At 38.0% G+C, this 26915-nt stretch overlaps 1 protein-coding gene across 2 annotated transcripts in view; it reads left to right on the forward strand.

The window, feature by feature from the left end:
- LOC111150557 (ubiquitin specific peptidase 9, X-linked) overlaps positions 1–26915 on the forward strand; it is a 140878-nt gene that overhangs the window by 91165 nt on the left and 22798 nt on the right. For both annotated transcript variants that reach the window (XM_022508047.1, XM_022508048.1), the window contains exons 22-33: positions 1507–1637; positions 1829–2107; positions 3259–3384; positions 4279–4404; positions 6023–6189; positions 11343–11451; positions 11678–11824; positions 12843–12989; positions 14147–14369; positions 16913–17133; positions 19834–20024; positions 25074–25247. In XM_022508047.1, coding sequence (XP_022363755.1) covers positions 1507–1637; positions 1829–2107; positions 3259–3384; positions 4279–4404; positions 6023–6189; positions 11343–11451; positions 11678–11824; positions 12843–12989; positions 14147–14369; positions 16913–17133; positions 19834–20024; positions 25074–25247 — 2041 coding nt within the window. The remainder of the gene's footprint in view (positions 1–1506; positions 1638–1828; positions 2108–3258; positions 3385–4278; positions 4405–6022; positions 6190–11342; positions 11452–11677; positions 11825–12842; positions 12990–14146; positions 14370–16912; positions 17134–19833; positions 20025–25073; positions 25248–26915) is intronic.

The raw sequence follows: 26915 nt of genomic DNA on the forward strand, positions 1-26915 counted from the left end.
TTAAGTTCGAATGTTTGGTAACACTGAATTGTATCATGGGGTTTTCAAAGTATTTATTTTCACTGTGATTTAAAAGGAAGGTGGGTGTGCCTGGGTGACTCAGTCGGTTAAGCATCCAGCTCTTGGTTTTGGCTCTGGTCATGAGATTGAGTTCCTGAGTTCCACATGGGGCTCTACATTCAGCATGGTGTCTGCTTGAGATTCTCCCTCTACCTCCCCCTCTCCATATAAATAAAATCTTTAAAGAAAGAAACTGCGTGGGGCACCTGGGTGGCTCAGTGGGATAAAGCCTCTGCCTTCAGCTCAGGTCGTGATCCCAGGTTCCTGGGATCGAGCCCCACATTGGGCTCTCTGCTCAGCAGGGAGCCTGCTTCCTCCTCTCTCTCTGCCTGCCTCTCTGCCTGCTTGTGATCTCTCTGTCAAATAAATAAAAATCTTAAAAAAAAAAAAAAAAGAAAGAAAGAAACTGGTGTTTTAATACTGTGGTGGGGGGAGGATAAAAAGAAAACCCTGTGCTTACTTTGAGGTAAACATTAATGACTGTAGGTTTCTCCTACTCAAAACTAGAGTGTTCCTATGAAAACTTTTGTAAGCCAAAATGGTGTAAAACCTTTAAAGAAGCAGTTACCACTGGTTTATATGGAAATTTTTTTAGAGTGTTCCCACACCCAGAAAGTAACCTCTTGGGCTTTTCTGATACCTTAGGACACATCTTATTCTAATGGATGCACAAAATAAGAAAAAGCACAAAAGCTCACAGAGGCAGCCCAAAACTCTGGTGGCTTGATGCTGAATGTCACTCCCAGGGAAGGAGCTTTGCGGGGCCACTTTCTCTGCTTGGGGGTGCACACTGCCTCTTGAACAACTTTCTACAAAACAAACACTGAATGCTATTTTTGCTTTTTGCCTCTTTTCATAAAAGCAAGAATCCTCTTTGGATTTCTTGTGGCTAATGGAAAACAGGTGCTATTATAGGTCTTTCATAACAGTGAAGTGGTGTTAGGCGAGGTGCCTATATTCCTTCTTTTTTTTCTTTCTGTGTCTTTCCTTTTACAATTCAGTTTCTAAGGTACCACTAAGCTCCTTTCAATAAAATAGAGCAGTTAATGCGTAGTGTCATGAGGGTGAACAATAGAGAAGTTGGAAGGAAGAGCTTCTAATTTTTTATCTTTTGTTATCTCGATAAGGATGACTTCCTTTTGAAGTGTACTGTATTTTTTAGGTTTCCAGTGGTCGTGGAGGCATGTTGATTTGAGGTCTCTGACTGGGTGAAGACCACCTCCTTCATGTTTGGGTTGATGATAAGAAAGTCCTAGTTCGTAGTGATTCTTTTTTTTTTTTTTTTTTTAAATCTAGATACAGCTATTTCTTGTGAGGTATGAGCCTGTAAGTCAAATGAATTGATAGTTATGCCGTACTAAAGTAATCTTCAAAATACCAAAAGTGAAATTCTGTGAATGCATGGATTATGTTGTGTTTTAGACTGTGTCTCCTGTTTTCTTACAGATAGCACAACAATAGAAAAGTTAAGAGCTATTTGTTTAGATCACGCCAAACTTGGAGAAAGCAGCCTTAGTCCATCTCTTGACTCGCTTTTCTTTGGTCCTTCAGCCTCACAAGTGCTGTACCTAACAGAGGTTGGTTTTTTCCCTTTTGAATGTATTTCATGTTCTTTGAACTTGACCTTTTTATGTGGTAATCTGAAGAACATGGGTAACACTTATAATGAAATATTTTTTAAATGGTCAAGAATTTCTTAGCAATGATGATAGGGAAAATGGAAGTTATCTTTTTAAACCCTTTTAATACAGTCCTTTTCTTCTTCCAGGTAGTCTATGCCTTGTTAATGCCTGCTGGTGCACCTCTGGCTGATGATTCCTCTGATTTTCAATTTCACTTCTTGAAAAGTGGTGGCCTGCCCCTCGTCCTGAGCATGCTAACCAGAAATAACTTCCTACCAAATGCAGATATGGAAACTCGAAGGGGTGCTTACCTCAATGCTCTTAAAATAGCCAAACTGTTGCTAACTGCCATTGGCTATGGCCACGTTCGAGCTGTGGCAGAAGCTTGTCAGCCAGGTGTAGAAGGCGTGAATCCCATGACATCGGTAATACGCTTTTTAAAAAATGTCTTAATTATAGTAATAAATGGTAATTTTTTAAAGTTTGAGTTCAGAATTGATTTAGAATATTTCGAGTTCCTTTCCAGTGGTATCTTATTTTAGAGGTTTCTGTCTCTTAAATTTGTATGAAAAGTGAAAATGCTTTTTACTGGCTATACTCTTAATTTAAGAGGACAATTCCTCCCTACGCCTTTAAACCCTGTTTGGCTTTCAATTACTTTAAACCTGATAAAAACTCTGTATGCATCTCTTACTAACTTGTACCTGGCAGATATATGAAGATACAGGTGGTAATAAGAAAGTTGTAATTGACTTAGCCTGTTGCCACTCTCTTCCCACCTTGATAGGCTTAACCTCCACTTCTGAGCTTATTCCAACTGTGAACTCTGTCTTTGCCTTGGTGGCATCCTTGATCCATCTCACCAAAAGTTCTCAAGACATGCCATAATTCAGTGTCTACTAAGGAGAGGTCAAACTATGCACTTAATTCTGACTAAAATTTGAGGTCTTCTATTTTCATCACAAGTGATGGTTTACTAAGTTTATGGATAGAAGAGAAGAGCTCTAGGAATTCTATTTTTTATAAATAGCGTAGGTCTTAATCTGGAAATTGGAATGTTGATTAGATATGTGATGTTATATTAAATATGTGATATGGAATAATACCACATATATTGTCATAATAGCAAATGTCAGTAGCTGTGACTGAAATTCCTTAACGTTTCTCCCTTTCAAAGAGGAAAATGATGAGCAGGGGAAATGGGAACAGGGTCTGCCCAGAAGCACACATGTAAGAGGTGTGGAGTAATTTATTAGTCTTTAGGTAGGGGTTGGAGTCATCACTTCAGTTTATCACTTATGTCCACAAGTTCTACTGTGCCCACATGTAGAGACACAAGTTGAATTAATCTAGAATGGGTATTTGCAGAGGGACGTGTAGCACCTTGTTGCATAAGAAAAAGTGGAGGCCCACATTGTTGGCAATACAGACTGCTTTTTGTTTAAGTCACTGCAGTTCTACCATGTGTATATATGGAAGGGAGGTCATTTGGAGGGAGTGGCGATGGTGGGGAGCATGTGGTTGGGTCTGGTTCTGTACAAATTACTGACTTCAAGCAAAATGGTTGTTTTTTCAGGTCAACCAAGTTACTCATGATCAAGCCGTGGTGCTACAAAGTGCCCTTCAGAGCATTCCTAATCCATCATCTGAATGCATGCTTAGAAATGTGTCCATTCGTCTTGCTCAGCAAATATCTGATGAGGTTAGTATTAAAGTTTCTAAGCTGTGAAATCTGCCATGTCTATTTCTATGTTTGACCCTCCGTTTAATTAAGAAATAACCCTTACCACAACTCAAGGCTGAATTTTCCTAGGCCTACTCACTCTAATAACTGTCTCAGTCTAGAGTTCCCTTAACACGAATTTTGCTTGATACTAACGTTAGTACTTTCCGGTTTGAATCCTCTATGTACAGTAAACAACATCCTCTGAAAGTATATAATTCAGTCTTCACAAATGCAGGTTATGTGTGAAACCACCATCATAATCAAGACACAGAACATTTCCATCATTCTGTATGTCCCTTTGCAGTCCCTTCCCTCTACCCCAGGTAACCAGTTATCTTTTGCCACTGTAGAATAGTTTTCATTTTCTAGAATTTTATACAGGTGGAATTCTACCTTGTGTGTTCCTATATGTCTAGTTTCTCCCACTCTGAATAACGATGTTGAGAATTATCTGTGTTTTGTAAACCATTATTCCATTCCTTTTTGCTACCGAGTAGTATCCTATTGTGAATACTCCACATCGTACACTTGGCAAAGGACATGTGGATTGTTTTCTTCTTCTGTGAATGAAGCTTCTGTGACTTCTGTACAAGTGTTTGTGTGGACTTGGTTTTCATTTTTTATGGGTAAAAAAATGAGGAGTAGAATGGTGGTGGGATCATCTTTGTAGTCTTTTTAAAGACTACTACTGAAAGTAATATAGGGCCAGATAATAACTTGGAGAGCATGCTTTGTGGTATTGCTGTTAAATGGAAAAAAAAAAAGGGACAAAAGCAGTTTTTTTTTATAAGGAGAAACATTTTTTCTTTTCCAGTTATTATTTTACTCTAATACGCTATCATATCATTTTTATTGTGCATTGTCTTGCAGGCTTCAAGATATATGCCTGATATCTGTGTAATTAGAGCTATTCAGAAAATCATCTGGGCATCAGGATGTGGGGCATTACAGCTAGTATTTAGCCCAAATGAAGAAATCACTAAAATTTATGAGAAGGTAAGAGTTACCTCAAAAATATTTTCCTTTTAAATTAATGTTAATTGTGTGTGAGGCTGAATCATTACATCTGCTATCTTTACCAATCATTTGCATCTTCATGGCTAACAATTAAATGGTAGCTATAGGTAAGATGAGAATACAGTAAAATTTTACTTTTGAAATAAAGTACTTCAGAATCCTGCCGTAAAGCTGCTTTTTAAAATATGAGACGATGTTTTTCTACTTCTCACTAGTCTCAGATATGATCTCCTATTGAATTTGCTTTTTCCTATTCTCTCCATTTTTCTTCTTTCATTATCTTTCTGTCATATGTAAATTTTAGTTTAGTTAACTGTGAGCTGTGGTGTCCTGACATTTTAAATATTTTTGTCTGTGAAAGCAGTCAAAGGAGGGGCGCCAGGGTGGCTCAGTAGGTTAAAGCCTCTGCCTGCAGCTCAGGTCATGATCTCAGGGTCCTGGGGTCGAGCCCCACCTCAGACTCTGCTCAGCGGAGAACCTGCTTCCTTCTCTCTCTCTCTCTCTCTCTCTGCCTACTTGTGATCTTTGTCTGTCAAATAAATAAATAAAATCTTTAAAAAAAAAATAAAAAAATAAAGCAGTCAAAGGTAGAAACAGTGTCAGCCAGTTAGGTATCATCTCTGACCTTCTCTTAGATGAAGCAAATTATTTACAGAAGTGAGGCTGTGTTTGACTCCTTCATTTCTTATTATATATACTTAACCCCTCATAATATTTAGAATATTTAGAAGAGGAAATTAAATTTGTAGGAATTTAGGGCTTGGTAGACCTTCCATTTTATGGCCAACATAACCCTGTTTTTCCTTGGATATATTTTAGAATCCTGTAGCATCTGTCTGGTACAGTTCCTGGGCATTCAACTAAGTTTTTTTGTTTGTTTTAAGATTTTATTTATTAGAGAGCATGAGTTGGGGGAGGGATAGAGGGAGCAGGAAAAGCAGGCTCCCCACCAAGCACAGAGCCTGATACAGGGCTTAATCCCAGGAGCCGAAAATCTTGACCTGAGGTGAAATCAGACACTTAACTGACTGAGCCACCCAGGTGCCCCCATTCAGCTGGTATTTGAATGCTTGTTCTTTTTTAGGCATGTATTGTAATCATCACTTTTTTATAAAATCGGATTAGAATTTACTAGCTACCTATCCAAGCATATTTTAGGTTGTAAAACCTTCCTGAGCAATTGTCTAAGAAATTTGTTTTAGAATACAGTGGCACTGTAGGTACACTACCTTCTGGAACTAGTCTAAGTGCCTAACGCTTGTAGTGCTAGAGTGTGCCTTAAGAATGGAGTGATAGTTTCAGAAAGAAGATCCCTAGGAGCCTGAAGGACAGAGTAACAAGTGATATTCTCAGTGAGTTCCTTCATCGTTCCTTGGAATATAGCAAAATACTGGAATTAGACATTACTATTCATTTCCATACTATCTCTGTACTATAATCATTTCCATACGATTCTTAAATGGGTCTCAGGTTGCAGGTAGAGAGGCTGAGGCCATATGGTTTAAGTGAGTCTAAGTTTTAAGCACTAACTTGAAGTTGTGTGAGATTTTTCTTAAATGTAGCTCTAGGTAACTTGCCTCTGACCATAATTTTACAGACCAACGCAGGCAATGAGCCAGACTTGGAAGATGAACAGGTTTGCTGTGAAGCATTGGAAGTGATGACGTTGTGTTTTGCCTTGATTCCGACAGCCTTGGATGCTCTTAGTAAAGAAAAGGCTTGGCAGACATTCATTATTGACTTACTATTGCACTGTCACAGCAAGTAAGTATCTTTATAATTGTAATAAACTTGATCTTTTGTTACACAGAAATGAATTTATGCTGGCAGAATTTGTCCCAGGGGCACCTGGGTGGCTCAGTGGGTTAAGCCTCTGCCTTCGGCTCAGGTCATGATCCCAGGGTCCTGGGATCGAGCCCCACATCGGGCTCTCTGCTCAGCGGGGAGCCTGCTTCCTCCTCTCCCTCTGCCTACCTCTCTGCCTACTTGTGATCTCTGTCTGTCAAATAAATAAATAAAATCTTAAAAAAAAAAAAAAAGAATTTGTCCCAGAAATCAAGTGGTTTTTGTCTCTGTAGCATGATAGTGTTTAAGAAAAAATTTTTAACCACATTTTGCATAGACCTAACTTTGGTTTTAGTCTCTGCAAAATGGCAACATCAAATCTCAAAGTAAAATTAATTTTTTCCCTAATTTCAGAACTTAGTTTCACTCAAGAGATAAATATTTTAGCCCATTTTAAAATTTTGGTTGGTAAGATTTCACTTAAACAGGACATTCGCCTCCTGTCTTGGATATGTAGATGCCAGGTTTTTTGGTTTGTTTGCTTCAAGAGAAATTGTTAATTCAGTATGAAATTCACAAGTCAGGGTTATGGTAAGAACTTTTGCATTTTATAATGAGACCAAAGAGCAAATAATTAAAGCCCTTGTTTTCAATTCAAAGTCACTTAATCAATGGCATAAGCTTTGTTTTGGACTTCTTTTTGTGCAAGTCGATCAGATTTGTAGAAAATGTTGGTTTCCATCCTCATGTCATTCTAATCCTGACCTTCATGGGCTAACTTTTTAAACTGGAGCTCTAATTAGTGTCACTGTTACATGTAATTAATCTGTCTTCCATATATCATGTGAAAAGAAAAGATGTTCACTTTGGTTATTTTTTCAGATGCCATTTCATTCAGCAATGACAGAAATCACTGATGAAATTAATGTAACGTCAAAATAAAGTTTGCTGAAATAAAACCTAGTGATAAAGCCTTTTTTAAAGAAAAGTACATTGATGGAATAGATATAACTTGCTCATTCCAGAGGATGCTGTAAAGTGACGTAGTGGGAATGTCTACTATTTTAGAAGTTCTTGGTAATTTCCTTGAAATTCAGAAAGTCCTTTGACCTGATTTCCCGCCCCCAGTAAGGTTGTGCTTGTTACCTCCTTGAAAAGACGTGATCATCATGAGATAACCCAGTATGTGAAGAAAACAGGTTGAGTGAGTCTGGTTCTATTTAATAACAAGTCAGGGGGAAGGAGGAGGGGAAAGATGATTATCCGAAGAGTTTTAGTGAAGTCAAACCCAGAGGTAGCCAATGTTTTATTCTGTATTGATTCTCAAATCTTAAATTAGGAACTTTCTTCACTTTCTTGGCTGCACTTGGTTTTACAGGTTTTCTGCCCTCTAAAGACCTTTATGAACATTCCCCCCTTACAGGAAATTAGACCCAGTTCCCTCCTCCTTCCCCTAAAACTTGACACAATGAAGTAAAGTTCTGTAGGCAGTACTTTATCTCAGTATGCCTCTGTTCTCTTATAGTCAACAACAGATAGGGTCTTCTAAGAGCAAGATCTTTTTGAGCTTTAGGTATCTGATTTTCTTCTCTCAGACTGGCCCTCACCCTGCCCTACAGGTTCAAAGGCCCTTATTTCCCGTTTGTAAGAATTTGACAGCAAACCTGACTTGAACATAATTTGTTGGCATTACCTTTCTGAAATCTGAATCCCCAAACACATCCAGCCCCAATAGTTTCAGGTGCAGGATTGTGGCCCTGCGTACATGAGGCTGCCCCTCAGGTAGAGTTTATACTTGCATAATATTACTAACCAGTATACCTGTGTACAGTGCATATCCCGTGTTTGCTTTCTCCCTTAATTCTGTAGCAACTCACTAGACCGCTGCTGGCTGAACTAAGGCTGAAGTTACAGGACAGTGTCCTGCCTCTTTTTGAGTTCTGACTTTTCTGCCACATGATTATACTCTATGTAATTATACTCTATGAGCAAATTAATGTGAGAGTCTACCATGTGCTTGACAAAGTCCAAAGTCAAATAAGATAGTTCTTGCACTCAAGGAGCTTGGAGAGAGAAATCCGTGTCATAGGAGGCAAAGTACTCTAGGAATTAGAAGAGGAATAAGTTACTTTCTACCCAGAAAGAGCAGAAGTAAAGGTACTTCACCGAATGTAACGTGAGCTCAGGTTCGGGTAAGATTTATATGTGCATACAAATGGAAGGTGGGCATTGGCGATGCACCCCCTCAACCTCAGTCCCCATTATGGTATTTTTACTTCTGTGTTGTTGGACTCCGTTCTTCCTCCTCCATACTGCTTCTACCCTCGTCTAAACAACCAGCATCCATTGCCCAGACAGCTGCAATATCCTTAATCGTCCCACCCCAGTGCTTCACCGCTAAGGTATTTTATTCTCATCCTGTGACCACACTGCAGACAGCATGATCTTTGCCAAGCATGATCCCATTGTTTTCCTGGTAACAAGTCTTTCCATGCCTTCCCATTGCCTTTGAGTTAAGTCTAAACATTCAAATTTGGTTTATAAACACTCCACAATTTGACCCTTGCTGCTGCTTACGAGTTTCAACTTCAATGCCACATTTTCTCTTACGTTTTCTGAAAAGTCTCCCAGACCTTTGTTTAGGTGAGGTCTGTTTCCATATCATATCACTAAACTTACTATAATCACTAACAGTTTGATCAAAATTCCTTTAGGTGGCTATGTTTTTTTTCCAGCCCCTCTAGCACCTTTTGCCTTATACTCTACCTATTTATTCAACTCCTTTATGTTACCTGACATTGATGAAGACATTTGAGTTTGCCACCCCGGCGTAGTGCTTTCAGAGAAAAGCTGAGTAGTCTGGTTTGATGTGTGAAAGAGGAGTACAGGATAATACTGTAAAGGAGATTAGTGGGAGTCAGTTTGCAGAAGGCCTTTGATGCTGAGACCTAAGTACTCGATTTTAATATGGTATAGGCAGTCTTGGTAAATAATTTAGCGAGTACCTATTATGTATCAGCAGGCACTATCCCAGCTACTAGGGATATAGCAATAAACAAAACAGAATGTCAGCCTTCTTGGAGTCTACAAACGAAAGGAGATGGGAGTATGAAGGAGCAAACATGTGGGAAAATATATAGTATGTTAGTGATAAATGCTATAGAGAGAAATGAAGGTGATAAGGAATAGTGGGGAGTCAGTAGAGTTTGGTTTTGACCTTTAAACAAACCTCTGAAAGAGGAGGGTAGTAATCCCTATAGATAATGGAGGAAGCATGTTTTCAGCAGAAGGAGCAACAGATGTAAATGTCCTGAGGCATGAACGTGCCTGGTGTCTTAACAGCAAGGAGACGAGTGTGGCTGGAGCAGTGAGTGAGGGATAGGCATCTGTAGGAGATGAGGTCAGAAAGTTAACAGGCAGCCTGCTTGGATTTTATGGATCATTCTAACAACATGGATTGTTTTTTTTTTACCAGGAGATAGGCATCCCATTGTAGGGTTTTGAGCAGAGGAATGGTGTGCTCTGAGTTACATTTTGAGTTTATTCTGGTGGTTTTGTTGAGAATAAGTTCTAGAGTGTCAGGAAAAACTGTTAATCCAAATAAAAGATGACAGTGGCTGGAAGTATGGTAGTATTAGAAGTGGTAAGTGAGATTTTGAGTATGTCATAAAGACTTGTTGATGATAGGCATGTGTTTCTTTGAAAGCATTACGGAAATCTACATGTATGAGAGAGATTTCATCAGGAAATCACAAATACTAACTTTTTATAGATCCCTACTTTATTTGAGCTGCATACCTGAGTTTTTAAAAAATGAACTAGGACAATGTGAATGACATATAACTATGAAAATCTAACTAAAGTTACAGACTTTCTCCCCAAAAAACTTAGGTACTCCTGACTTCGGTTTACTTGGATTCCATCAGATTTTTTACCCACCGGCTTCTAAAGTCCTGGTTTATAAGACCATGTACGGGTTTCCAGAAAACTACACAAAATGTAGTCTGTCAAGTCCTTTACACTGAGCTATAAATTTGGTTCTAAGCTCTCTGTCAGCTAGCACAAAGACAGAAACATGGTAGTTTCCCATGAAATGTAGTTTGCAATGTCCGTAAGATACACAAGTGCTTAGCAGGTACTTGTTAAGCATCTCCCCCATATGTCAGGCATTGTTCCAGGTGTCAGAAACCCTGGCGTCACCAAGGCCCTGCCCTGAAAGAGTTTACTTTCTAATGGAGTCGTAGATCACTCTTTATGAACAAACAGCATCTGTGTGCATGTGGTAACGGAACTGATTGTTAGCACCTGTTATACGTGGGTCACTATTCTAGGTTCTTGAGGCACAGCAGTAAATGGGTGCTCTTTCTACCCTCTTGGACATTTGCTCTGGTCACATGTATATAGTATTTAATTTTTTTTTAAAGGATTCATAGTCATCAGGTAAAGTTCTCACTACTGGACCAGAGACAAGTTCTTCCCATGGGTCATCATAGAATATTGTATAATACAGTGGTTTTCGATCTTTAGTGCACATTCAAGTCACCTGAAGGATTCATTAAAACACGGGTTGCTGGGTAGCACCCCCAGTATTTCTAATTCAGCAGGTCCAGAATGGGGCCTGATAATTTGCATTTTTAACAAGTTCTCAAATGATGCTAATGCTGCTGATCTGGGGACTATACTTTGGGAGCCACCAGAATAATAAAAGGGACATTGCAGCATTATCCTTCCTATAATTGCAACAGAATTCCTACAGAGTTGTGTGCCCCAAAGCGCAATGAGTAAAAATTCTGTGGACGGCCCAAAAGATGTATAAGGCTCACTGTAAGCCATCTTGTATTCAATAGAGCATTTCCAGCCTGTTCCAAGAAAGGGATGTTACAGGGTATCCCTCAAACTCTTCTAGGACAATTTGAGGTTCCTGCCATACAGCCAATACATGTGTTCCAGGTTGTGGGCTTCAGGGGGCATTACCTTGTATCCTTGTGTTTTTACTTTTAATTCACCTTTATTCCACCCCATCCCTCCCTCCAAAGACAGGCCATTGTTAGAATCTTTTTCTTTCTTTCTTTTTTTTTTTTTACTTTACTTCGTGCAAATAATATGTTAAATGTGAAACACTTTTATTTCAGAACTGTTCGCCAGGTCGCACAAGAGCAGTTCTTTTTGATGTGCACCAGATGTTGCATGGGACACAGGCCTCTACTTTTCTTCATTACTCTGCTCTTCACCGTGTTGGGGGTGAGACATTTTTTAATATGCTTCTCAGTGTGGTTAATTCTTTAAACAAGGCATTCAGGAATTTATGGTTTTAGCTTATATTCAAGTTAGAACAGCCTGTATTTATTAAGTAAATATTCTGAACTTCCCATGTTATTTTACTCTGCTCTAGTTATCTCTAGGTTTTAAAAAAGTGGCTTCTGTGCATGGACATGTGAATTCATATTATTTTACTTTATTGTTTCAGAGCACAGCCAGAGAGAGAGCTAAGCATTCAGGCGACTACTTCACCCTTTTAAGACACCTTCTTAATTACGCTTACAATAGTAATATTAACATACCCAATGCTGAAGTTCTTCTCAATAATGAAATTGATTGGCTTAAGAGAATTAGGGTAAGTTACCTTTAATACTATGTTTATTGTATCGATAGAGTGTTTTTTTAATTGATAGTTTGTAGTTTTGAGCGTTTTGGTTAAGTGAAAAACACCAAAGAGTAATAAAAAGGACCAAAGAATATACTCTGTGATGGTGGGTCTTAGTAACTCATGATTCACGGAATAAATGCAAAACAAAATGCTTTGTTTTACTTGGAGCTTGAAATACTGATTTTTCAGCCTCTTACATTTTAGAATCTTGGGCTTTTTTGCAAATTTTCATCTTGTAAAACCTTTGAATTGTTCTCATCAAAAATCAGTGTGTATGGGTCACCTGGGTGGCTCAGTGGGTTGAGCCTTTGCCTTCGGCTCAGGTCATGATCTCAGGGTCCTGGGACCAAGTTCGGCATCTGGCTCTCTGGTCAGTGAGGAGCCTGCTTCCCCTCCCTCCCCCCACCCCGCCCCACCCGCCTCTGCCTGCTTGTGGTCTCTCTCTGTCAAATAAGTAAAATCTTTAACAACAACAACAAAAAAACCCAGTGTGTACAGACTAGCACTTAAGTCTTAATGTTAACACCGAATACTCTTTACTCAGAATTATATGAGAATTTATTTCTGAAGAGATATGTAGCTTCTATATCCCTAAAAGTTCTGAAGATAATTTCATCTTGCTTAGAAGGGAGAGCTTTGGCAAGAAAAAGAGTCTAACGATAGAGAACAAACAGATGGTTACCAGAGGGGAGGTGGGGGGAATAGGTGATGGGGGTAGTAAAGAGGGCCCTTGTCATGACGAGCACTGCATGATGTATGGAAGTGGTGAATCACTATATTGTACACCTGGAACTAATACTACACTGTATGTTAACTATACTGGATGATTAATTGATTGATTTTTAAAAATAAAAATAAATTTTAAAAAAGAATGGAAAGGTTTGGGGGAATTACTTAATGTGTTTCTAGTTCTCTCATTGTGACTTCTCTCTCCCTCCTTACCTCCCTTCCATAAATTAGACATTTGTTATTTTTTCTTTGGCAGGATGATGTTAAAAGAACAGGTGAAACAGGTGTTGAAGAGACAATCTTAGAAGGTCACCTTGGGGTAACAAAAGAATTATTGGCCTTTCAAACCCCTGAGAAAAAGTATCATATTGGTTGTGAAAAAGGAGGTGCTAATCTCATTAAAGTAAGTTTTGTCCAAAACTAGATATCCTGACCTCCTCGATGTTTGTTACCAAATCTGTCTGGCTGGTTTATAATATCATGTCTTTGGTGTATTATCTTGACCTTTTCTGCCTTCTTTTTAAGAATCTTTATAGAGGGGGCACCTGGGTGGCTCAGTGGGTTAAGCCTCTGCCTTCGGCTCGGGTCATGATCTCAGGGTCCTGGCATCGAGCCCTGCATCGGGATCTCTGCTAGGCAGGGAGCCTGCTTCCCCCTCTCTCTCTGCCTACTTGTGATCACTCTCTCTCTCTGTCAAATAAATAAAACCTTAAAAAAAAAAAAAGAATCTTTATAGAGGTTGCAGTGATTTTTTTTAATACACTTTCTGAATTTTGTATGTAAATAAAACTATGTATTTAATAAAGTAAATACACACTTGAATTTTTTTTTAGAAAATCTGAATTTTTCATTTCAGTCTTTTTAAAACAACACATATTTGTGAGATTGCATCATGTTTATCCTATTTCTTTAATGACTTTCTTCACATGTGTGGTAACTCAAAGAAACAAAAAGTATCATTTTAGTACATGTCATTTTTATTTAAAATTAGTTTTGGCACACATATGATTAAAGGAGTAAACATGGGGCACCTGGAGGCCTAGTCAGCTGAGCATCTGCCTTCAGCTCAACTCATGATCTCAGGGTCCTAGGATCGAGCCAAGCTCCGCATCAGGCTCCCTGCTTAGCCAGGAGCCTGCTTCTCCTTCTCCCTCTGCCCCACCTCCCCACTTGTACTTTCTCTCCTGCTCTGCTTCTCTCAAATAAATAAAATCTCTTAAGAAAACAAAAGAGTAAACTTATTTAAAATGTTAAGTGCTACAGTCAACTTGCTCTTAATACTTAATCAGAAAAACTTGGTATATTTGTTAGTTGTAGTAAATAGTGTTTTGAAGTAGAATCTTTTTATTAGAGAATCCAAGTAAGTTTTCTCAGATGTAATGATAGCTTTAATTCTGACAAGTAATTTAACGTTATTGCCTTCCAAGAGACATTTCTTTCTTTCCTTAAAAAAGATAAATGTATACACACAACTTTGTCATAAACATTATAGAAATAGAACTATATATAACCTATACATATGTAATTGCTAATACATAATCCTTTTTTCAACTTTTGTAGGAATTAATTGATGATTTCATCTTCCCTGCATCCAATGTTTACCTGCAATATATGAGAAATGGAGAGCTGCCCGCTGAACAGGCAATTCCAGTCTGTAGCTCCCCAGCTACCATTAACGCTGGTTTTGAGTTACTTGTAGCGTTAGCTGTTGGCTGCGTGAGGAATCTCAAACAGATAGTAGATTCTTTGACTGAAATGTATTATATTGGCACAGCAATAACTAGTAAGTATACTAAAATGCAGTGTTTTGATGACAGATAATTCTCTAATTTGTTCAAATTCTATTTTCCTAATTTTTTTTTAGGTAAACATCTTCAGCTCGTGTTTTTTCAGCAACTAGCTTAACATTTGTAGGAGATAGATACATAATTTCACACCATTACAAGCAAAGAGTTTTGATGCAGAAAAGTTTTCAAGTGTTTTTTAAATGTCTTCTGTAGGGGTCTGAGTATTTAGCAAAATAAATTTCTTCTCCATCAAACCTGGAATAAAACTCAAACCACAGTAATAAGTAGTGAAAATAAATGGCAAAGTTCAAATTTAAAACTCAAGTTGCATTCCTTGAAATACCTTTCAGGCCCTTACTTAAAAGCTCTTTAATATTATTTTCATATGAGCCCAAAGAAAATCTGGTTTTAAAAGATGAGAATATGAGAAGATAACATTCTAATGCAGTTTAAGTCCTCAGGTAATGCTCACACAAAAGCCCTTGAGATAGACTTAGACTCCAGATTGTACAGATCTGGAACTGAAGCTCCAAAAGGATGGGGGGACAGTATTAAATGACTGGAAAAGCAGAAATAAGGAATCTAACAAATAATTTAAGAGAAAACCATGTGTATCCTCAAAGCTTAAGGATATAATTGATTACAGTAAATATTTAAAAGCGTGAAATTTTTTGATATGTTGTATTTCAGAAGATAAGGACATTTTTAATAACATTTTAGGAGATTCTGATTAAACTGCTTAAAAGTTTAGACTATTAAAAAAAAAGGTTTTACCATTAGCTATTTATTCTACCACATCTATATATAATAAGGTGGAGGTTAAAAAGAGTCTTTTGTTTGTTCAGAGTTCTTTGTTTTGTTTGTTTTTTAACAAATCCACACATTTATTCATTTAATTTTCAATAAGCTTAACCACCTTCAAGTGGTATGGTATCACACAGATTCTATGTCCCTTGGCCTTGCAGGAAGCTTGCTTTGAAATTTGGCATGAACCATGCCACTGCTTCCATGGACATGGGTAACCTCTCCCCAGATTCATCCAGTTTTGTTCAGTCTGCCACCAGGAGGCACCGTGTTGTCCTTTGCTTTGTATATGGGAGCACATTTCTTGCCTATATAGAATTGTTTTATCTTGGGCAGTCATCACCTTCAATTTTAAGATGAGTTGTGTGCTCTGGTTTTGGAGGACCCTGCTACTAGCCAGCAAAAAGTGGCCTTGGACCACAGCCCTCTAGATATATTTGCTGTTTCAGAAGTCTTATTCTGAGTATCCCTTTATAGGCTTGAAGATGGCAGAAACAGGCTGCTTGTTTTTGAGTAGAACATGGTAAAAATTTGAAGTACCTAAGAAGCTACATACTAAAAACGTTTCCTGCCCATTTTAGTCCGCGGCTCCCCTTCGATAGCTGTAACTATTATTGTCAGTTTGTGTCTGTCCTTTGAGCATTACTGTATGGAAAATCCACATGCAAAGTTTTTTTTTTTGGTATAGTTTTTGTTTTTAACCACAGATTGACATATGGTATACACAATGTCTTCACTTTGTTTTCCCCTTAATATATCTGCCGTTGTTCCCTGTTGACACATACATATCTGCCTAATTCTATTTTTTGGCTATATACTTTTTAATTGAGTATACTATAATTTATTTAACCAGTCCCGTAGACAGTGATAATATTTTACACTGTTTCCTGGTTTATACTACCAGGTAGAGGGAGACATACAGTGATTTACAGTTCTAAAAGACTTCTCAAATTCACTATTTCATCAGCTCCTCAAAATAACATTGCAGTTATAGGCAAAGCAGGTGTCACTGTTACTACATTTATTACAAAGGAAACGGAAGCTTACCTGAAGGTGAAAAGAGTTGGTAAACAACAGAACCTGGATATGAACCCAGGTGGTCCTAGGATGCTTTAAAACTGAGCAAGCTATATAATATATCGGTGTATTTATATTAACATTACATGTCAGAATGAATTTGAAGACACTTTAAAAAACCTACAAAAGTCTAAAAAAATTAAAGTTCATAATGACTGAACAGTAAAACTAAAAAGGAACACATAGAGGGGCGTCTGGGTGGCTCAGTGGGTTAAGTGTCTGCCTTCAGCTCAGGTCAGAATGCCAGAGTCCCAGGATTGAGTCCTCCATCAGGCTCCCTGCTTCTCACTCCTCATCACCCCCACCCCCCGACTTGTGCTCGCTCACTTGCTCTCTAATAAAATCTTTAAAGAGTAAAAATTAAAAAAAAAAAAAAAGTGAGCGCATAGAAATTAGCAAGGAGATTGTTTCTGACATTTCCATAGAAGCAGTGCTAGGTAAGACACGGGGTTTCAAATGGTGGGATAAGAAACCCTATAGTGGTACAAGTTGCTGCATCCCTTCAGTTTGTTGAGGGGGAAACTTGTACTCAATGTACTGCTTCATCTGGCTGGGAAAGTAGTGGAATTGTTGGTAATGTTCACTTACCAGCTTACTAGAGCTAAAAGTGGACAAAATGGTTGTGTTTGTACTACAAGAACCTTTTCCCTTCTCTCAGCTTGTGAAGCACTTACAGAGTGGGAATATCTGCCACCTGTTGGACCCCGCCCACCTAAAGGATTTGTGGGGCTGAAAAATGCTGGTGCTACTTGCTACATGAATTCTGTGATTCAGCAACTCTACATGATTCCCTCCATCAGGAACGGTATTCTTGCAATTGAAGGCACAGGTAGTGATGTAGATGATGATATGTCTGGGGATGAGAAGCAGGACAATGAGGTAAATTTTATTTAGCATTTCTGTTTTCTGTTTGAAATTCTGCTACCAGACACTATCATTCTCTCTTACTGAGTCTTATACTTTTGTTGGACTTGTTGATACATATTTGAAAATAAAGCTGGAGTCTCCCAGCGTGGACTGCTATGTCTTGACATAATCTGGTGCTCACTAGGTGCCAGACTTTACACTGCAGTTCATTTTCATGGTGGTACATATGTTTTAAAGCAGCAGTTCACATACTCAGTTTTTTTGTGTTAAGTGTTTAATATAATTTGGAGTTTGCATAATCATAAGGATCTTCATTTTTATAACAATTTAAATTATATTTTCACTTTCCTACCTGATATTTTTAAATATATCTCCATTAATTTATGCTAAGTTGTACTCTGTGCCAGTTTCATTATCTGTGCTTGCTTTTAGGTTACTTTTACATTTACCTCAGATCATAGCTCTTCTTGCTTAAGCAACAAACCTCTCTCTACCTCAGATGTCATGCAGTCTTTTGACAAAATTTAGGCTCCTTACTGAGTATGCATTGCACAGTAAAGCTATGGAAAAGTTTGGTTGTAGTGGCGGACCAGATTTGACCTAACTATGGCACAGCTCTTTCAAGAAGAGAATATTGCAAGACTTAGTCGTGGTCATGTTTATATCCATCCTGTATTTCTTTGTTTTTATTTTATCTTTTCCTGTTCATGGTGTTGGTGAGAACTGCAGAGAGGAGCCAGAGTGTGTTCTAATTGTAAATGTCTTTGGTGGTTCTTTCCTCCTTCCCTCTCTTCAGTCACCACAGCGATTTGCTCTGAGGTAGTTTAATACTTACAGGGCTTCTGAAACATACCTGTCCCAGTTCTTCCCCAGATCCACTGAACCACATCATCGCAGGGGGTAGGGTCTGAGCATTGTTTACCTTTTTATAAAAAGCTTCATAGTGGGGATGCTTTGCGCCTATACCCGGTTAAGAATCCCTCTTCAGAGTGGAAATTGAAATTCTAGTCCTATAGCCCATCACATCTCTGGGATGTTGAGGGTAAGCACAAGGAGAGATAGCTAATTGTACTGCAAGTAAACAAGGCAGATCAAATATGATGTAATTTCAAATAAGGTGTCCCACCTTCGCTTTCATGGTACCTTCTGCTCTGTGTTGTCTTGGCACACCACTGCACTTGTGGGGTTTTGTTAGTTCTTTGCTTTTGCCTGTGTTCTTGTTCCATCCCTGGACAAAGTTTCTCATGGACAGGGACTAGATATTCTCTGTTTCTGTATCAGAGGCCCCTGGTACCACAGTTCTCTTTCCATCTCTATGAATTTAACTCTTCTAGGTACCTCATATAAGTGGAATCATCCCATATTTGCCTTTCTGTGACTGGCTTATTCCACTCAACATAATGTCCGCGGTTTAGCCATGTTGTAGCATACGTCCGAATTTTCTTCCTTTTTAAGGCTGAGTAATATTCCACTGTGTGGACAGACCATGTTTTGTTTATTGATCATCAGTGGGCGCTTGGGTGGCTGCCACATTTTGGCGATTGTGAATAGTACTCCTATGAAGGTGGGTGTACAAACCTCTCTTCAAGACCTTTCTTTCATTTCTTCTGGGCATATATCCAGAAATGGAATTGCTGGATCATACGGTTTTTAATTTTTAAGGAACTGATCCACAATGATTGCACTGTTTCACATTTTTACCGACAGTGTACAGGGGTTCCAGTTTCCATTTTCATGAGGTCCAATATGTCTCATTTTTCTTTTGTTAGCTATGCCTTTGCTGTCCTAGCCAACAAATTACCACCTAATTCAATGTTGTGATATTTTTACCCTATGTTCTCTTCTAAAAATGTCATAATTTTACCTCTTGCTGTCAGGTCTTTGATCAGTATTGAGTTAATTTTTGTATATGGTGTTAGGGAGGAGTCCAACTTTATTCTTTTGCATGAGGATATCTAGTTTTTCCAGCATCATTTTTTGAAGAGTACTACTCTTAATATGCATATTTTATTGACTATTCGCAGACCTGAGCACCTCCTAATCCTTCCCACAGCCACACATCCCCATGAGGAAACACTGAAGCTTAGAAACATGAAGGTTAAGCCTGGGTGGCTCAGTCAGCTCTGAGGTAGTTTAATGCTTACAGGGCTTCTGAAACCTTAAAAAGGTTAAGCATCTGCCTTTGGCTCAGATCACGATCCCAAGGTCCTGGATCTAGTCCCGCTTCAGGCTCCCTGCTCAGCCGGGAGTCTGCTGCTCCCCCTGCTTGTGCTTGTGCGTGCTCTCTCTCTAGCTCACTCTCTCTCTGATTGAAATAAATAAGTAAATCTTAAAAAAAAAAAGAAAAAGAAAGAAAGAAAAAGAAACATAAAGTAGCTGACCTGCTCAAGGTTAGCCAGCTTCTCAGTGGCAGCACCTGCCCTGGGGTCCAGTTCAGTCTGTGTTAAATACCTCAACTCCACTATGTTGCCTTAATTACCTACCTTTCTAGTATACAGGCAGGGTTATTCCTTTATGACAACTCTTCTGTGAAATGGTGGGGATAAACACTTATATTATAAATTAAAATTTATAAATTGGAAGTTAAGTGCTTTGGAAATAAGAAATAGAAGTACAAATGATAAATCATTTGTTCAGTAACTGGCGTTTGTCTCAAAATACTTTCTTGTACTTTAAAGTTGGATTAACTTACTAATACTTTTTCATATCTAGAGCAATGTTGATCCCAGAGATGATGTATTTGGATATCCTCAACAATTTGAAGACAAACCAGCATTAAGTAAAACAGAAGATAGGAAGGAGTATAATATCGGTGTCCTAAGACACCTTCAAGTCATCTTTGGTCATTTAGCTGCTTCTCGTCTACAGTACTATGTGCCCAGAGGATTTTGGAAACAGTTCAGGTAATTTGGGAATAGATGGTAATAGGGATACTGCTTAAACCTTTACGAACATCTCTGTACACTAATATTAAACTTCATCTTTATGTTTAATATTTAAACAGTAGTACAAAAAAAATATAAAAACAGTAGTACAGTTGACCCTGAAGAACATGGGTTTGAATTGCTTGAGTCCACTTATACACGGAATTTCTTTTTCCCCCGATGAATACAGTAAAGTACTTTAAATGGATTTTTCCCCCCTGTGGTTTCTTAATAACATTTCCTTTTCCCCAGCTTACTTTATTGTGAGGATATAGAATATAATACATAACACATACAAAATATGTGTTAATTGCTTGTTTATTTTATAGGTAAAACCTGCAGCCAACAGTAGGTTCCTAGTTAAGTTTTGAAGCGTCAGAAGTTATAGGCAGGTTTTCTACCGCATGGGGGTCAGCACCCCACATTATTCAGGAGTCTGCTGTAATAATCAAACTTTACTTCTTAGTGTTTTACTCTCATTGTCTTCAGAGTCAGAGGTAGAAAGTGTCGTAATTTGGAGAGGCAGCATTCTTTAGTTTCTTAAGATGTTAATAATTTTTTGTTTTGGGGGCACCTCGGTGGCTCAGTCAGTTAAACATCTGCCTTCACCTCAGGTCACAATCCCGGGGTCCTGGGATCCAGCTCTGCATTAGGCTCCCTGCTCCGAGGGGAGTCTACTTCTCCCTCTCCCACTCCCATTCCCCCTGCTTGTGCTCTCTCACTGCCTGTCAAATAAATTTTAAAAAACTTTTTAAAAAATAATATTTATTTTGAAAATTTCTCAAATTGAGAGAAGTAGGGAGAACCATATATATTCATCCCCCAGCCTCAGCAGTTGTTGACTCATGCCCAGTCTTGTTTAATCTACATTCCCATCTACTTTCCAGTTGTTTTGAATCAAATCTCACACATTGTCATCTATAAATATTGTAGTGTATATCTTTGGTGCCTTTTTTTTTTTTTTAAACCTAACCATGGTACTGTTATAGTGTCTTTTAAAAATCCTTAATATCCTTATCAGTGTTCATATTTACTCAGATTTCTCACAGTTGATTTTTACTACGTATTTTTTTGAAATTGGGATCCAGATGAAGTCCATATACCTCAAATGTTGCTATGACTCTCCTTGTAGTCTCATCATTTTTCTTGATGGGGCCTACCACTAAAACAACATCCTTGGGACGCCTGGGTGGCTCAGTTGGTTAAGCCGCTTCATTCAGCTCAGGTCATGATCCCAGGGTCCTGGGATCAAGTCCCGCATAGGGCTCCTTGCTCAGTGGGGAGCCTGCTTCTCTCTCTGCCTCTGCCTGCCGCTCTGCCTACTTGTGTTCTCTCGCGCTCGCTCGCGTGCGCGCGCTCTCTCTCTCTCTCTCTCTCTCTGACAAATAAATAAAATCTTTAAAAAAAAAAAAAAAATCCTTGCTGTTTTTTGGGGAAAAGTAGGTAGTTTACAATGTAAAGTTTCCAACCATCTGGATTTTATTGATAGAATCCCTGTGGTATTTTTGTATTTTCTGTTTTCCTCAGTCTGCTGTATTTCCTATAAATAAGGAGTGAGATCTAGAGACTTGATGAGATCGAGGTGTTTTTCTTGTTTCTTTTTTTGAAATGATAAGCAAAGCTACTTTATAGACAGTAATGTTTACATCAGTGGGGAGAAGTATATAATGTCTGTATCCCATGGATCACAGCCATTGATCATCACTGGCTAGAGTATTTCATCAGGATTACAGAATGGTGGTAGTCTCATTTTTTTTTCCCTTAAATCATTCTTGCATTTACTAGCCAGAATAGATTTTACATACAACTTTGGTATCCTAATATATAATTTTCTAGGAAAGATGGGATAAATAATCTTTTTTTTTTTAATTAAAATTCTCAATTATATTTTTATTTTTGTTTTTTTTTTTTTTTTTTTTTTTTTTTTTTTTCCAGATTTATTTATTTGACAGAGAGGGACACAGCAAGAGGGAACACAAGCAGGGGGAGTGGGAGAGGGAGAAGCAGGCTTCCCGCTGAGCAGGGAGCTTGATGCAGGGCTCGATCTCAGGACCCCAGGATCATGACCTGAGCCGAAGGCAGATGCTTAATGACGGAGCCACCCAGGCGCCCCTCTTTCACTTTTTTAAATCATTTCCTGTTACGTGTCATGCACTAAATACCACAGTACAACCACTTAACTCTTTTTACTGTGTATGAAAAAGGCTCTAATCCTTCATAGCTGTGGGTTTTTAAATAAAACTCCGGGGAATTTCAAGGCCTCATCCTGTCAGCTGAGAGGCCCCTGCTTAATCCATACTACTGGCTTGCATGCCCCACCCTCCTTCCCAGCTCTGCTTTGACTCTTGCTATCCGATCACCTGACACACCCCTCACTCTCTTCTCTGTTGCAGTTCTTTCTTTCCCCAGTTTGTCACATCTCTGCCATAAGGCTTTTATAACATTTCTGTTCTTCCTCTTCTAAATTACTCTCATACTTTTTGTGTTTCTAGCTTAAAATGTGTCATTCAGTTATAGTTTTCTCTCTTACGATACAATTGGATTTTTTATTTCAAAATGACTTCCTGTGCTACTAGAACTTCTAGTTTATCTAGACTAGCACTTCTGGATGAATCTCACTTTAGACACACAATATACTCCTGATATGTGTGGGTTGGTTGACCACATTCCCTACCGCATGCCCAATTTTTTATTTAGAAAAATTTGAAACCAGCGGAAAAGGTGACAAATTAGTACGGTGTGATCACCTTTTATGGTATAAAGTTTCAACAGTTAACATTTTGCCAGTCTTGCTTATATGTATACAGTTGGCCCTTCAACAGTGTGGGGGTTAAGAGCATTGATTCCCCTCACAGTTGAAAATCCATATATAACTTTTGGTGCCCTCGAAACTGAGGAGCCTGCTACTCTTGACTGGAAGCCTTACCGATAACATAATAGTTAACATTTTGTATGTTATATGTATTATATGCATATATTATATGTAAGAATATGTTCTTAAAATCCGGTAAGCTGGAGAAAAGAAAATGTTAAAAATCTTAAGAAGGGCACCTGGGTGGCTCAGTCGTTAAGCGTTTGCCTTCAGCTCAGGTCATGATCCCAGCGTCCTGGGATCAGGCCCCATCTTGGGCTCCCTGCTCAGTTGGAAGTCTGCTTCTCCCTCTCCCAGTCTCCCTGCTTGTGTTCCCTCTCTTGCTGTCTCTCTCTCTCTGTCTTTCTCTGTCAAATAAATAAAGATCTTGGAAAAAAAAAATCATAAGAGAAAATACATTTACGGTACTGTACTGTATGGCGGGAATATCCATGTGTAAGTGGATCCACATAGTTCAAACCTGTGTTTACGTGTCAACTGTACTTGGGTTTTGATTCTTCTAAACCAGTTTATTGTAAGTTGTAAACATGGTATTTTAGCCCCACGCACCTACATATGCTTCAGTATGTATCCTCTAAGAATAAAGACACTTTCTGCTTACATATAATACCATTATCACACTCAGTGAAATTTAATGGTGATTTAATAATGCCTAATATGGGGGCACCTGGCTGCCTCAGTCAGTAGAGCATGCCACTCTTGATTTCAGGGTCCTGAGTTTGAGCCCCCACATTGGGTGTAGAGATTACTTAAAAAAGAAAAGGAGTGGAAAATAAATTACCTACCTTTGAATATTTTTTTAAAATAATGATGTGTAATACTCATCAGTGTATATTCTGATTTCCCAAAAATACTCTTTGTGACTTTTTTTTCCAATCCCAGACTGGTATCCTGAAAGGAATCAAAATAATTTGGTTGTTACCTCTTTAGTTTTCTTTAAAATAATCTCCCTAACTTGTCATGACTTATATGACACTGAAATTTTTTAAGAGTCTAGATTGGTTGTCTTGAAGAATGTCTCTCATTTTGATTTGTGTGGTTATTTCCTCATGATACGATTCAGGTTAAATGTTTTCAGCAAGAAAGCCCACAGTAGGTGGTGTTACGTGCTTTTCATTGCATTGCGTTGGGAAAATACACTGTATCAGTTTGTCTGATACTGATGATATTAACTTGGTGTCCTACAGATCTGTTCATCTTTTCTCTCGTGATTAATGGTTGACTCCATGTTTGAAAGTATGGGGAATCAACCATAATATGAAAATTAATAGAATGGATTGGTGTCATTTCCAGTAATGAGCCAAGTTGGTTTTAACAAACAAGGACATGTGTTTTATTTTAAACTCACTATATCAAGTTAAGTTTAAAATATAATAAGAGGAGCACCTGGATGGCTCAGTCCGTTAAGTGTCTGACTCTTGATCTCAGCTCAGGTCTTGATCCCAAGGTCATGAGTTGAAGCCCCACATTGGTCCCCCCGCTGTTTATGGAGCCTACTTAAAAAAACAAGTTAAAAGATATTACATGATTGGAATGAGATTATTTCCTACATAGAAAAAGTGTTAAAAAAAATTGATGTATGTCACTGTAAATACAAAATTAGATGTCATTGATAGTTTCCAGGAGTGCCTAGGATTTTAGTAGTCAGTCCTCATTTTTGTGGTATACACAATCGAAAGTTTATTTTCTTTTTCTTTTTTTTTTTTTTATTTTCTAGAGATCTAACTTAAGTCCTCCGATTACTCAAAAGAGATCAACTCTAAAACAAGTCATAGCTTTTTCCTTTCACTTGGAAAAAGCGATTTAATTAAGAGTAAATAATTCATTGCACTGTATTTGTAACCTGAAATTTAAACAACACGAAACAAAAAGTGATTATAACATTTACGTAGGAGTAAGATCCACTGTATAAAGCAGCCGCAGGTGCTGGAGCCATAGTAACCATCAACCACACCAGCAGTTTCATAGTGACTCATGGCATGGAGCTCCACTTGCACTATGAGCCTCACTGTGTCTCTCACCGCGCTCTACACATAAAGAGCATTTTTGCTTTTTTCCTACTAAAAAAAAAAAAACTCAGTTTATATATTGTCATTAGTGGTTGTATTGCTTTATTTCCTGAGAAAATACTGTATTTTTTCCCATTCATTTCTTAGGCTTTGGGGTGAGCCTGTTAATCTGCGTGAACAGCATGATGCTTTAGAATTTTTTAATTCACTGGTGGATAGTTTAGATGAAGCTTTGAAAGCCTTGGGACATCCAGCTATGCTAAGTAAAGTCTTAGGAGGTTCCTTTGCTGATCAGAAGATTTGCCAGGGCTGCCCACATAGGTAAGTGCTGATTATATATTTAAAGTTGTACTGTTTATTTACTAACAAAAAATAAAATAAAATATTTATTAGTAGTTATGTACTAAAGTGGAGTATGCCACCAATTTAACTATATACCTGAGACTGGATGAATTTATACACTGTGTACCTTACTGTTGTGGGTTTGGGTTTTGTGTGAGGTGGTGGTGGTGATGGTTAGTAGTGTTTTCATGGAGGTTTTTGTTTTCTGGTTTGGGGGGGTTTGATTTGGTCACATAACCTTTGGCTCCTTCTCTTTCTTTTATGTATGATTATTACTGGGGAAATGAAATGGCATTTTGCATATATAGCTTATAGGTGTTACTCATAAATTTGCCCTTTATCCTAGAGCTAAAGTAATTAAAATATTAAAAATACATTAAGCTTAGAAGATGATAGACATGGAGTACAATTTCCTTATATGAGAGAAATACTAATTTTTAAAATAGCATTAATTTTCATTATCCTTAAAGTGTTTTCAACACAAAACATAGCAAGAGTTGACTGAACAAATTGTTTTTTACTTAAAAGAGAAATTGTTTAATTAAGAACTCTTAATTGAAAATAGTTAAGTGACTATTAAATTTCACTACTAGTAGATACATGTTTATGCCTAGTACGTGGAAGTTTTACTTTGGAACTTCTCTTGCATGTTACTGATGACTGTTGGTTTGAAATCACTTTTCGCCAAAATATCACAGTACGATGCTATTTTCTATAAGCCCAAATGGTATTACATAGTCATGAGGTATGTGGCTGGTGCTTCATTTTTGATCAAAGGGAAATGATTGACAGAGAGGTAATGCTATATAAATGAGAAATTACCGTGAAGTTAAACCATTCAGAACAAGACCATGAAATTATTCACGTAGCCTGCACAGTAACTTTTGGTTGTTTTAAAAGACCTTTTGCATTAGGTGGACAACTAAACTGTCATTTTAACCTTTTGATTTTAATTACTGATAAAATAAGCCAACTTTTGGTCATTTATTCTAATCAGTCCTTCTTGGTTTGTTTTAGACAATTTTCACAGTCATTTGGAAATTACTGCTTTTCTTTGCTAATAAGTGACAATGTCTGGAAAGCATGATTGTAATTAAGATCCCAGAAGTTCAAACACTTTCTCCACAACTAAACGAGGCCTGTTCACATTACATGCCAGAAGGTTACATAAAGAGTCCTGAGTCTGTCTGTTCTACAGGATTATTTGCTAGATCAGGAGTTCACAAACAATGCACCACAGGTCAAATCCAGCCACACATTGGTTTTTATTTTTTTTTTTTTCTTTTTAAGATTTTATTTATTTACTTGACAGAGAGAGAGAGAGGAGGAAGCAGGCTTCGCGCTGAGCAGAGAGCCCAATGCGGGGCTCGATCCCAGAACCCTGGGATCATGACCTGAGCCGAAGGCAGAGGCTTAACCCACTGAGCCACCCAGGCGCCCCTGGTTTTTATTTTTAAAAAAGTGTTACTGAAACACACTCTGGCTGCTTTCCCTGTAACAGCAGAGTCATAGAGACGTCATGGCCCACAAAAAAAGCTTGCAATAGGTACTACCTGGCTTTTTATAGAAAAAAATTTTGCTGGCTTGCTCTTATCTTCGAATGTCCTTTTTTTTTTTTTTTTTTTTTTTTTTTTTTTTTTTTTTTTT

Source organism: Enhydra lutris, unplaced genomic scaffold (genome assembly GCF_002288905.1).
Source record: "Enhydra lutris kenyoni isolate GAN:26980312 unplaced genomic scaffold, ASM228890v2 scaffoldscaffold23, whole genome shotgun sequence".
Taxonomy (NCBI): domain Eukaryota; kingdom Metazoa; phylum Chordata; class Mammalia; order Carnivora; family Mustelidae; genus Enhydra; species Enhydra lutris.